Here is a 13,250-nt window from a genome sequence, read left to right as displayed (position 1 = left end):
TGATGAAATGCATATCTCTGTCTTGCAATTCAAAGTTGGAGATGGAACAAGACAAAGAAATGCACAGTTCTTTTGGTGCCTTTCATGAAACATACCAGCTACTCTTGCCTGCCTTCTGCAGAGGAAATAACTGCCTCTTTTTCTAAATAACTCATGCTTTTCTGTGCTAGAGGAAAAATGTGGGGTTTACAGTTCTCAGGAAAGCAGAAACATAGCTTCTGTTTCACCTGTTGTGTGCTTTTCTTCCATGAAAATATCCTTCACTTTTCTAACTTGACAGGAAACAAACAATCTCCTGGTTGATGAAGGAACATAATGAGTTTTTCTTCTTCATATGCCACTGCCAGGGGTGATAGCCTCTTTACCCAACTGAAAGCTTCATGAACACTTTTGTTTTCAATGTTACCGCAAAGTAGTTGAATGGCTCTGGCCATTACAATTATTCAGGGTAATTGTAGTCTGTCTGCTGTGGTTTAATTGTTGACATGATTCAGTTGGTGCCTTGGTGGGCAGTTTCCTGAAAGCAGAAATGTATTTCCACTAAAGTTAAAAGCACAAAGGCATAAAGTTGTCTGAATATCCTGCTGAAATGGTCATTAAAAGGAGACAAACATTAAAGACTAATGTATACAATTATTGGAACAGCTGAGAGCTCAGACCTAAAAGAAAAAAATCACAAAGATTTTACAAGAATTTGAAGAGTGATTCTCACTAACAGATAAGAAAAAAAAAAAAAACCATGAAAAAAGAGAGACAGAATCCACAGGGTAATAAATAGAGGCTACAAAAGAACACTTTTTGAAATTAGGTTGCAAGCTATTTAAATGATCTTATAAACAACTAAGATTCATCCCAGTCAATACAGGTTACATTCCATACATAATGCTGAATGACTTAATGCTTGGGTTTTTCACAGCAAAGCTAAGCTTAGGAAATCTGTATTCATTCTGTCATGAAAGAACCATGCGAGTACATCAGGCAGTTTTCAAAGGCAGTTACAACATGCCTGAACAAAGCCTAAAACATTCTGCTTTTTCCATTTACTCACTTCCTTCTGTTTTTTGCCTCTGGTCACATTGTTCAGCGTGCTGTTTTCTCTCAGGGAGTCCACTGTGTCTCCATAGAGTAGTTTGATGGCCCGGACGAGGCGAGCACAGGAGCGGCTGTGGTGGAGGTAGCAGTGTGGGTGACAGTAGTCAATGTGTGTGCATATGAAACTCTGCTGGTTGCATAACAGGATCATAACCTGCAAATAAAATAATAAAAAAAAAGTTATCTATGGAAAATGATAACTAAAGGACAGGCTCCCTAAAGGACATGTAAAGGAAATGTTGGTGCCTTCACAGCAGCAATTGGAACCGGTGATCCTTTTGAGTTATTTGCTTGTGACAGCTAAGTAAAGCAGGGTTTTGTTTTGCCTGTAGTTTTAGGGTCCATCTGCACACACCTTCTCTCTAACCAATGAAAAAAATAGCATTGCTGTGTAATAGTGGTACTTGTGTGTCATTAACTCTATCAGGTGATTTTTCAAATTTTCCTTTCTCCTATGTAAGCCAACCACATGTAAAGTGAGACAAAGACCTCAAGTTTCCTTCAGAAGTCATGAGTTTATACATCCTCCCACAAAGAGCAAGGGTACCATGATTTAACTTAAGCTGCTAACTGAGGAAATTCCCTTATCCTCTAGTGATGCAGCATCTAATACATACATGTATGTCTAACATACTCAGTTTAGTACAGTGAATTTCCAAATGAGGTGTAACCATTAGCAAGAGCATTAGAGTACTGGCAGAAAGCAGGGTAGTCCAGGGATGGAGGTACTAGATTGGAAGACATGGCATTCAAGTTCCCTGCCCTGCCAGCCTCATCTAAAAAAGAAAACTATCAAGAACTGTTTCTGACATCAAGGTATTAGCCTGCTCTTGCCCACATCCCATAGGAATGGGGCAGTTGAGAGCAGTCAGTGTGAAATATCTGGGGAAAAAAACGAAGTTATCTAGTCAATACTGACAGCTGTCTTGCCCAAAGACAACTCAAAAGCCAAAGGGTGTCTGTGCTCACACACACACCATCAATCATCACACAAGGCATGTGCAGGACACATTGACCACACTGCAACGTCACAGCATGTCACGAGGCAGTGCACGTCAGGGTGTGCAGTCCTTGGACACCAGTGGATGGAGCAGTGCAGACTTGCCCAACTGATTTCTGGCAAGTCTCAATCACAGGCACAGAAATTGCCCAAAGGGATGCCTTAGACCCTGCACGGCCAAACCACACCTGCACTCTTGTACTCCCTGTTTGTTGGACAGAGTCAAAACTGTACAAGGCTCTGCTGGCTTACACAAACAGCTTCTAAAATGCCACTTCCCAGAAGCCAGGGGCCCAGCTCACACTGCAGCCCACTCTGTTGCTCTCCCTGAAATAACACTACTGGCCATGCTGGAGATAAGGTACTTTTCAGCTGAGGGAGTTATGGCTGTCCCTACACACCTAAGAAGAAAAAAAAATTAACATATAAGAACTAGAGAAAAGGAGATTTAAGTCCATTTCAGAAATGGCAAACACACAATTTCCCAAGGTCGCTGCTTACTTACAATTGAGATCCTTTATGCTATATGGGAAAAGCACAAACTATGATCTGGTTATTGCCAGACAAAGGCTTTTCTATTGAAAATACCACCCTTGAGAGCACTGCTGGCAACCTGTACTTACATGCAGCCACGACATGTTCCGATGATAGTTTTCCTCCAGGCCTGTGTTGCTCAGTACCTCGTGTTCAATGCTGGGCTCACTTGCGCTCCAAGGGCTCCCTTCTTCAAAAGAAAAATACCCAAAAGGTTGTTGTTTTTATTGCTCCCTATGTGCTTTAGGACTAGGGACAGCACTTGTAAGCCAGGCCAGCCTTGTGGGAACAGATGAGAGTACACAGAATATGCCACACTGGAAAGACTGCATTTGGACATCCCTCCCCAGTCCTGTGCTGGCTTGACACTTACAAGAACTATTTTGGAACTATTTACTTGTCAGTAGAAAACATTTGTCCCTCCATTTTTTTTTTTATTTCTTTAATGGAAGGGAAATGGATAAACTAAAACCATCATAAACAAGTTCTTTGCACCATTCAGATGCTGCAAATGGTTGGTGTAGTGATCTGCATTGACTGGGCTCTGTGGTTAAAAAGGTCAACAAAAATCCAACCAGAAGTGGCATCCAACTGGAAATGCCAACAGGCAAAGTCCCTGCTAATTGCCCATAAAAACTGCTAATGTCATGGGGACGAAAGGGGAAAAAAATCCTGATTCTAGCACACTAGAACACTTTAGAACTCAGCCAAGAGGCAAGTTTCCCTGAGACTTTCACTGACCCCTGTGTATCCCCTAGCTACTTCATACCCTATGGACCTCCTATAAAACTAATACTAATGATATTGAGTTGGCTGTAGGTGACTTTTGGTTTACCCTATTTCTCTTCTTTCAGTGAACTTGTCTAAGTTTACAGAACTGACAATCCCACACTCCCCATTCTCTTGCTGAAGCATCTTTTGGTCAAATAAAAATGACCACTAAACTTGGGAAGTTATTTCAGTTCCAAATGTATCCACAATTTTTGGTTAACACCAGTAGTGAAGGGAAGCCCTTTAATTCAACTGTGATGGAGATTTCACAGAGTAGGATGCACGTCTTGTTTCCATAAGATAAATGTATGGACGTCCATCTTTTAAATACTAAGGAAAGCAGCTGTAAACCACAAAAATAGATGTATGTGCCAGTATGTAGAAATATAGTACGCAGCATGTGAATGTTATGTTCTGCATATAGGAATACATGTTTTGCATGTCACCTGACATGCTTATGACATCATATCCAGCTCAGAATATGAAGCACATGCCTAAATATATATGTGTTTATATATATGTACACACATATATAGCCAATCTGTTGCTATGGAGAATAAATTATCATATATACATATGACCTCATGCATTCACTATATCCTGTGATTTAGGGGTATGTGCATATACACAGGTGCATGTCCTACCCTAAAGACAGCAGGTGTTTGGCTGGCAGGCCAGCATTCTAAGAGCTCATGCTCCAACACGGTGCTGAATGGACAATCTGTGCACGGAGCCGACACTGCACTCGGGATTTGTACCGTGTTCCTCCCAGGCCCTAGTCCAAGGCAGTCCCTGAAGAGAGCTCTAGATTTTTCCTAGCCTGCAGAGGTTAGGTCATCTCTGGTCATTTCTAGCTCTGCTGCAATCACATCAAGAGTTTAGGGTCCTTCCTACTGTCCCCTCCCTTTCCGCCCACTCATCTAAGTTACCTATATCAGTGACAGTGTCCCTGCTGTGGGACAGCTGCAGCTCCTCATTCTCAGACTCTGAGTCCTGCCGTGATAACTTGGTGCTCTTTAGGCTGCCGGCCCGGCGAATGCTGGAAAGGGAACCCCCCTTCTTCACCCGGAAACTGCGGGTTCCTTTAATCTGGAGCAAGCGGGAGCCTCCTATCCTGATCTTCCTGCTGGGAACTGTATTAAAAGAATAAAAGAGGACTTTTTTCCCCTTAATTTTTCCCCATTTAATAAAGAAAGAGATCCTGGCCCTCCCGACCCTCCCGACCCTGTGCTGCCAGCCTGTATTGCAGCGTCTTCTGCCAAGGAATGTGGGATCAGAGGCTCCCTCCAAAGCCAACGCCAATGCAGCTCAATCGGTCAGGGAGTAAAGATGCTTCACAAAAAATGTGTTCAACACCTCATATCCTGGAGATCTGGTACATCACCTCAGGCCTTGCCTGTATTTGGAATTAGCCCTTGTTCAACCACCAGCAAGTAGAGTCATCTGCACTAAGAGAAACCCAAAACATGGACAAGAAAATCCTACAATTCACACCAATCTGAATTAATTCCTGCCAGGAAGCAGGATCTACCCAGTGGATGTAAACTGCAGTTTTCTTTGCCAGTCTTTAGAGTTTATATTAGTGCAGCATCACCTCTTGGTATGGACAGCTGGCTGAAAGCACCTTGGACCAATCTATTTTCCCATGGGCCTGGGTTCTGTTAACCTCACTGAGCTCTGCAGTAGGATCAATGACTTATTTATACAGCGTGTGTGACTGCAGGAGGGGAGTCTGCTACATGAGGCTAGCACATAAGGCTTCTTTGAAGAAAGGTTTGCATAAATCCGTGTCTCTGCATGTTACTCTTCATCATTAGAATGCTTTAGAGGAAACAGAAGCACGTAGATCTTCTCCTTCAGACAAATCAGCAGCTTTCAGGCATTAACAACATCCATTTGACACTCTGCATTTTTGATGAGCACAGACATGGAATGGTTCAATGTTTAAAGCACCAACTGTTTGCACTTTCATTCTCCTCTTAGGTCAAAGGCAGTACATGGCAGCATGTCTGTCCAAATGTTGCAACACTCAGTCATTTTACTGCAGATCTAACCAGGCAAGGCTACGTGTGATCAATTACCTTTTGGTGTGTGGTTGGGAATGAACAGTACAGAGCTTTTTGGATTATAACCATGGGTAAGCAAAATATTTAAATAGAATTGTATTTTGGCTTCAGGATAAAGCAAACACACCTTTACTCCTGAGATTGTCCCCAGTTCCTCCAGAATGAAATTCCCACTCCCAGTTCCAGTGGCTAACATCCTGGCCAAAAGACAGCTGGATATGTTTTGAGAGCTACCCCTCAGTCCTCACAAATCAGCTGGCTGGCAAACCACTGCTGAGTTACCAAAGCATCTCCCTCCAAGTGATCATGCTAAGTGCCTTAGCAATTGCTACTGTTTGGATAATGTTCAGGTCAACTCCACCAATCCCAAACTGCTTAAGCACTTGTAACTGCATTTCATGCCATCTGCAGAATCCCATTTTGGCACCCAAAGAGTACATACGATCATCTGAGAGCCTGCATCTGCCTAGCTGTAGTGTCTGTATTTCAGACCTACCTGGAGCAGATTCTATACAGTAAACCCGTGGCTTTTGGATAGCTGCTAAGCCATGCCTGGGGGGAGCAATGAGAGCAAAGCTTTTAACACTCCAGAAAAATGAAGGGAAACAGATTAGTACTCATCAAAGAGTCTGAGGTAAAGAAACCTCTCACTGCAGGCAAGCAAAATTTAGTTACATTCACACAACAACGTTTTCTCATATAGAAAAGCGTCGATTATGAAAGATGCCTCTGCATCTGTAGTGTTTGGCCCAGGTGGATTCCCAGAAGAATATGCTGTGGCCAAAGAAAAGAACATAAAATTATTGTATATTGTTAATAATATTGTATATTATTAATTTAAAATATAACATTACTTTGCATTTATTAAGCTCCTAAAATACTAGAATTACATTTTTGCTAAGTTATATTAGGATTATACATGGAAGGATATATTCCTACCACAGTCACTTTCCTCATGTCTAAAATGCAGTAAAGAGGCAGCTTTAGTAAAGGAAAACTACATGACAGCTTAGGGAAAGGGGATAATGGAAGAAAACTCAAATAAAACTGCAGGAAAATGTAGTTCAATGGAGAAAAGAATGCAGAAAGTCAATACTATCTTTGCAAAAATACATTACACCTGTAGCACAGTAACATGCAAAGGAACAGCTAAGTCAGCTTTGTCTCTAAGAAAAAGAGGCTAGTTAGACTTTCTACCAGAATTTTCCAGTAGGACTGCCTGATTGAAGGTAAAGTTACCACTGTTCCCTGAAAAGCTTAAAAATGGTCTCAAGCAATTGTAACTATCCTCAAAAAACCCGTCAACCCCGACCCAATATCTAACAAGGTAGAGACATCCCACACATCCTAGACTATCAGACAGACCATAAGGCTGTGTATTTTTCTGGACAGCCAGTATACCAAGAGCAAAATGAGGCTGAGCATCAATATATCCAGCTCACATTTTTTAGGTGGGTAACAAGCTGTCTGCACAGAAGTAACTGGCCCAGCAAACACACAACTTTTGAGAACGTTTTTTATCACAGAGGTCTTGGAAGCATTTCTAATATTTTCTCCAGCAATTGTGGCAAAGTCACAGCTGAAGATAACCCAAACTTTATCCAGAGCTCATAGAAATCAATAGAAGTTCCTCCAATCATTAATAGACACTACAGTTCTGAGAGGAAAACCAGCCACAGACCTCACTGTTGTGAAACAATCATCAAACATTTATCCTTTTCAAGCAATCATCGAAATTATCATTCAAATTCCTTCACCTGTAAATTACTACTATGAGACAGAATGTAAATAGTACTAGGAAACTTGTTAGAGGGTCACCTAGAGGTATCTGGCAGTTTAGTCTCTAATTGCAAATACACACAATGACTATATTGTATTGCAACACTTGTACCATCAGATAGAATGTGAGTCTTGCATGAGATGGCTCAAAAATGGAAACAATCTGCTGCTCTCAGCAAACACAGTGAGCTTGAAGTTTGCTTGTATAGTATAGAGTATGTTGATAACATCAATCTGCTTAGCCATCAAAAGCCACACAGTGTATTTTTCATGTGGTAGCAAAGAATTCGAGAGACCAATCACACAAATTTGTTGTGATGTCATGACTTCCAAACAGGTGCAGATTTTCTGCAGAAAAATACCAATCTTCCCTTCTAGCTGTGATTTCCCCAAAAGGAAAAAACTGACAAAAAAAACCCCACATCACTTTTGATCTTTATTTTTACAATGAATCAAACAGTGATGCTTCTGTCAGCATCACACTAAGAGACAGCTTCAAACAAGGCTTGCTCCTTTTTAGCAAATTGTGCAAAGCTTTTGATTGATTTCAGTCATAGCAATGTTTTATAAAATTTAACATCTTTGCTTCTCACATTCATTATATTGAACCCTGAAGGCCAGAAGCGTTTTGGAAATGATTTAAAGCCACGTGACTCCATGGCTGCCTGCTTTTTAACACAGCCTATGCAAATGAAAACACAAAATCAACCACCACTTCACAAGCCCTGAGAATACAAAAGCCTTATTGTTCTGACAAACCTTTTTTCTCCTCGAAGCCAGCCTCAGATTTGAGGGTGTGGCTGCTGCTGTGCAGGGAATCCTTTGAGTCTTCATTTTCATCCAGGACCCCAGCAAAGCTGATCTTTCTCTCATACCTGTGTCGGTCCATCTCAGGATCCAGACGCAGCCTGCAGGTCTCCAGATCCTGTAGCAGAATGCAGACCACACAGAGGTGCCAGCACCATGAGCTCCCACTGCAAAAGCTTCAGGAAGAACTGCTTCAGATGGGGTTTATTTTAACCACACATCAGCCAACTGCTCTTTGGCCTTGCAGCAGGCTGAGCCACCCATCAGGATGGAAGAGTCACCAGGTGCTAACACACACTGCTGATTAACATTCCCCAGGGCATTAACTTCTGCAGGAGGGGAAACACGGATCACAGAATGATTAGGATTGGAGGGGACCTCTGGAGATCATCTAGTCCAACCCCCCTGCCAAGTCAGGGTCGCTCAGAACAGGTAGAGCAAGAATACATCCAGGTGGGTTTGGAATGTCTCCAGCTGAGAGCAAAATGAGCTTGTATCTGCTCCATGATCAGTAAAAGGCTTTGGGTGATACTTCAGAGTGTCCACCTCACTCAGCCCACAGCCTTGGCAGGTCTGCATGCTCTCTTGGTAGTTAAACTAATTCACCAAAACTAGCTCAGCTGGAAGTATTTCAGTTCCTCAAGGCTGTGCTACCATCTATGGAACAGGTATGCCTACAAAGACCAGTGAAAGTGAGATTTGCTCTGCTGAAATTCCAGCTATATGAATCATAACATTATGTACCTAATCTGCTTGGAAAGGGAGCATCACTCCAAAAATACAGATCTAATATTTTAATCTGGATTATTGTTGACTCTTTTTTTTGTTGTTGTTACCTCCGTACAAAGTTGGATTCAGCACTACATGGCCATTTTATCTTGCAGACTCTTGCATATTGTGTCCTTCAGGTTTCTTTCACCTACAGCTCACAGAATAATTCCTTCTCCTTGTCTCCCACATAAGTCTAGATAGCGATTAACCAGTTGCACTTCTGGCTCACATAAAAGCACTATTTTCTGTTGACTTTCATCATCCAACATATTCTTAGTTCCAAGCCTAACTACTTAATGAATCATGGTATTATTCTGCTTGTGAAGGCAGTAGTTTATTATCATCAATGTGTTTAAGGAGGATTTTGCTGAATTTCTTGCTTTTTAAAATTGTCCTTCTTGCATACTTTGGGGCTGAGCCACTTCATCAGAGGTCATCTACAGCCTTTGGAATCGTTTTTAGAACCTAATTGCAATACTATCTAGATAAATCAGCCTATCATGCATAACAGCCATGACTAAAATTTCATCTGTCATTAACAAAAACCAGGATAGGAGGGCTAATTCCTTCATGAAAATTTAACTTCTAATTTTTTTCTTTATAATTTTTATCCTGATTTCTGAAAGAAATTTGGCTTAAAAGCTGAAACCATGTCAGCCATTCTCATCTCATTCCATGCTAACCACCTCTGAAGCTCAGGGTCACTGTCAACTCATCAGCAGATGACTGTGTGCGAGTGTATTTTTCGAAACAACAGGCTAAAGCTACTGTTAAACCACAGTATTAGACATAAGAAAATCCACATAAAAATGAATCACTGAAAATCAGTTTTCATGTGTACTGCTATTCACAGCACTAGTTGTCACCTAGCCACAGTTGTTTAGCTTAACTGTTCATGCCAGAATTTGCCCATGCCTCTCTGAGTCTCATGGCGTTTTTTTTTTTCTTTCTTTCTTCCCATCTCTTTCCTTTCTTCCTATTCTCCCTGCAGTTCTCTGGGTCTAACCCAAACCAATCTGCAGCTTTAAAGCTCTGGCAAATTGTCTTCAAACCATTCTGTTCCCTTCCCCAGTTGCCTTGTTCCAGTCCCTGACCACTGGCCCTGCTAATCAATCAGTGAGCATTTGAGCTTGTCAGTTCCCACTGTCTACCTCCCACACTTCCCAGGTCCCTCACCCTTGGTTTCTTAATCCCTCTTCTCTCTTTGGAAACTTTCTTGAACTTGCAGCAGCAAATGTTGTGTTTCCATGGTCTCCCCTTCCTAATCAACCCATTTCATGTACCCTGACCATCTTCTACTCACCACAGAGTGGCTCCTTTCTCCCTGCAGATATCCACTGGAGTTTTTACCCCACCCTACCTCTCATCAGAGCCTGGAATCCATGATGGGCAAAGCCCTCTCCAGTGTGGGTGGTCCACTTACCAAAAGAGGCTCGGGCCGTGGTCTGGGCATGTAGGGAAAGGTCTCTCGAAGGAATGTGGTTATCTCCAGGAGAAGCTGGCAGGCTGCCATTTTTAGTGCAAAAGGACAACAACATTTGGTAGGATTCACAGTGCCTAGGAAAGAATATTTGTATCATGAATAAGGAGTTAACACAAGATCTGGAACCAAGAGGTGATGGACATTGTCACGTATGGTGTACCAAGCTGTGCAAGCTGCACTGAAAAACAGGAACCCCCATATTTCTGTGCTACTTTTCCTACACTTGAAGAAACAGAATCAATCAAAGAACAAACCATGTATTTACCAGCACATGAAATAATACTAACATTGCAATTCTATTGATTATATCATACTACACTACATAATATTTGATATTAAATTAATTTTACTGTATTATATTGTATACTTATTGTATATTTATTATAGTTTTATTACATATTTATTATATTAGATTGTATTACATTGAACTAACACAATAATTGACTCTAGCATATATTATAGTATATTATGTTGAAGTACCAACTAAACTAATCACAAGTTTATGACATTTTATATACGTGTCATCCAAGGCTAATACAGGTTAAGAAGAAGATGATCTTCTTTCCCTTTTCAGTTTTGCAGTTAGTCAAATGTTTTGCAGTTGTGGAAAAGAACCACTTCCAAATATATAAAATTATCTCAGAATAATGGAGTTATGACTACCTGTTAAAAAGATACTTTTCTATTATTATTAATTACTGCCCTGATAACTGGAAAAGATAGCCTCCTTTGAAGTCAGGCTTTTAAAATTGTGCAAGCAATCCATGTGTTATATACAGATAATCAAGGAAAAAATCAAACTACTTTAAAAAATTTACATTCAAATTCTTAAATTAAATCTAAGAGGGAAAGGGAAGAGGGATTATCAAAATACTTCTAGTTTTGTATCAGCTGATACTTCAAGCTGTGCATTGAAACAATCAGATTTAAAACCATACCCTTTGTGACCCATCTGACACAATTCAAAACTTAAAAGTATGAAGGCTTCTTCACTGCTTGATCAATTTGAAAAGTACTTTTTAGGATAACAGACAGCAAAAAAAGTAAATAAAAAGGTTAATTGTGACCAATAACTAACCACAGCCATTTTTTTAAGTTATTCCTGATATTACCATGTACATACACTTCAGAGAGATTAGTGGTTTTACTTGCTTTTCTCATGTGTGATCTAATTGCTTTTGCAAAGAAAAAGACTGAACTAAACAAGGGAGAAGACCCTGCAGATCCCCTGTACACATCACCAGTAATGAATTGTGGACTTTGTAAAGATTAAAATAATCTGAATTATCAACAGGAAATGAGACATACCATGCAATGGAGTAGCCAACTCCTACAGCATGTAAAGCAGCATATAAAACTCCCTGCCTATGGCAAGACTACTGAACAGCTGTTTTCTGACACCACTTTTCAGGAGAGCATTTGAGCTTTTAAACAGCTTTCTAGACCAGAACCTGATCTCTGTTTACTTGTCTCAGGATACCTTTTTAAGCAGCTCCACAGCCCCTGAGTGCCTGGTATGAATGGCTGAGCAGGGAAAAGAAAGCCTGTCCTGCCACTCAGTCATTGGAATGCAGCTGCTCGTTTTGTGGTGCAGAAGGGATCTTTGGTATGCAACCTCCTCCTGCTTTGGCTACATCCCCTAAAAGGATGATCCAGAACAGCCACCCATGTTCCTGTAGCTGCCTTCTCTTGAGCTCATTTCTTATAAATGCCATGTCACTCTCCCCACTTTTATGCAGTGATAAGAACAAACCCAGAACCACGGGAAGAGAAAGCAGAAGATAAAACAGCGCCAGCACACTGCATCCAATGGGGAACAACAGTGCACACAGACAAGCAGCAGTAAACTGCAGCACACATGTATACACAAATGGTGTCTAAAGAGCACGTCATGTTTGTTACCACCTTCACTTACAGCAGGATGTGTTTTGACAATTTATTTTGGTTCACAGGATTTGCTGTAACTTGCATGCCTACACAGACCTTCAGAATCAGTGATCTGTCACAGCTCTTCTACCCTTATGTACACACAGGCACAAATGTGTGTGGTTTCATCATCTAGTTGTTATACAGATTTTTAATTATGCTCTTTTTCTTTTCTGCCTGAAAATCAGGCAGTATACTGAAGTCAATATTTAAAAGCCTTTAGCGGAGCTGTGCCAATTCACATCAGGTGAGTTGGCCCTTAATGTTCAGAAACAGAAAAGCAGCTGATCTTACACAAATATTTTGGCAGAAGTAACTGTGAGGAATGGAACCTGGACCACTTTTGACACTCAGGTGACAGCAAGGCTCAAGAAATAAATTCTGACCCTGATTACAACTGCAGTTTCCGTGTACAGGAATCACAGCTCACTGCCTGGTTTCCCCTTCCCTTTTCCATCCAAGTCTTTCAGTACTGCCACACATCTGTCATGTTTTACATCCCGGCACAAAAAGAACAGGGGAGGAAGCTGGGGTGAAAGTGAGGGACTGGGAAATACAGCTGGGTGGCAAGAAAATGAAAAGAGAAAAAAAATTAAGTGCTCCTAAAGCAGAGGTTCTTACAAGCGGGGTTTCTTGTAGTAAAGGGAGTCTCCTTACTGTCATCTAAAAAGTCTTCCTCCTCATCCTCCTTTCTGAGGCGCCTCTTGGTCTCCTCGTCATAAATGAGGCCAAGCAGGTTGGCAGGGCTCTCGCTCTCAGCGTGGCACAGCTCATTGAGGCGGACACCGATTGCCTGCAGATGGAGCAAGAGAGAAGCACAGCAGGTGAGAATTTCAGCCCAAACAGAACGCCCTGGCCTTGTTTTTGTTGTCTGAAGAGGAGAAAGGGATGACAGAAGACTAATTGCTATCAAAACTGTAATTTATTTTCCCCTTTATGTCAACGGAAATTTGCCAAGTGTCAAAGTTCAGGATGAAAACTTTTATTAAATTTAGTTAAACAATATACCCCTCCGAACCAG

At 41.2% G+C, this 13,250-nt stretch overlaps 1 protein-coding gene across 1 annotated transcript in view; it reads right to left on the bottom strand.

Annotated features, from left to right (window-relative positions):
- The window catches only part of UNC80 (unc-80 homolog, NALCN channel complex subunit), a 127,191-nt gene that overhangs the window by 59,169 nt on the left and 54,772 nt on the right, over positions 1–13,250 (bottom strand). The window contains exons 24-29 of the mRNA XM_066322420.1: positions 12,887–13,022; positions 10,244–10,377; positions 8,002–8,167; positions 4,327–4,530; positions 2,716–2,816; positions 1,049–1,246 (exon numbers count right to left, since the gene is read on the bottom strand). Coding sequence (XP_066178517.1) covers positions 1,049–1,246; positions 2,716–2,816; positions 4,327–4,530; positions 8,002–8,167; positions 10,244–10,377; positions 12,887–13,022 — 939 coding nt within the window. The remainder of the gene's footprint in view (positions 1–1,048; positions 1,247–2,715; positions 2,817–4,326; positions 4,531–8,001; positions 8,168–10,243; positions 10,378–12,886; positions 13,023–13,250) is intronic.

This window comes from Sylvia atricapilla, chromosome 7, assembly GCF_009819655.1.
Source record: "Sylvia atricapilla isolate bSylAtr1 chromosome 7, bSylAtr1.pri, whole genome shotgun sequence".
Lineage (NCBI taxonomy): Eukaryota > Metazoa > Chordata > Aves > Passeriformes > Sylviidae > Sylvia > Sylvia atricapilla.
The sequence above is the reverse complement of the archived record's forward strand: the minus strand, read 5'-3'. Positions and strand labels throughout refer to the sequence as shown.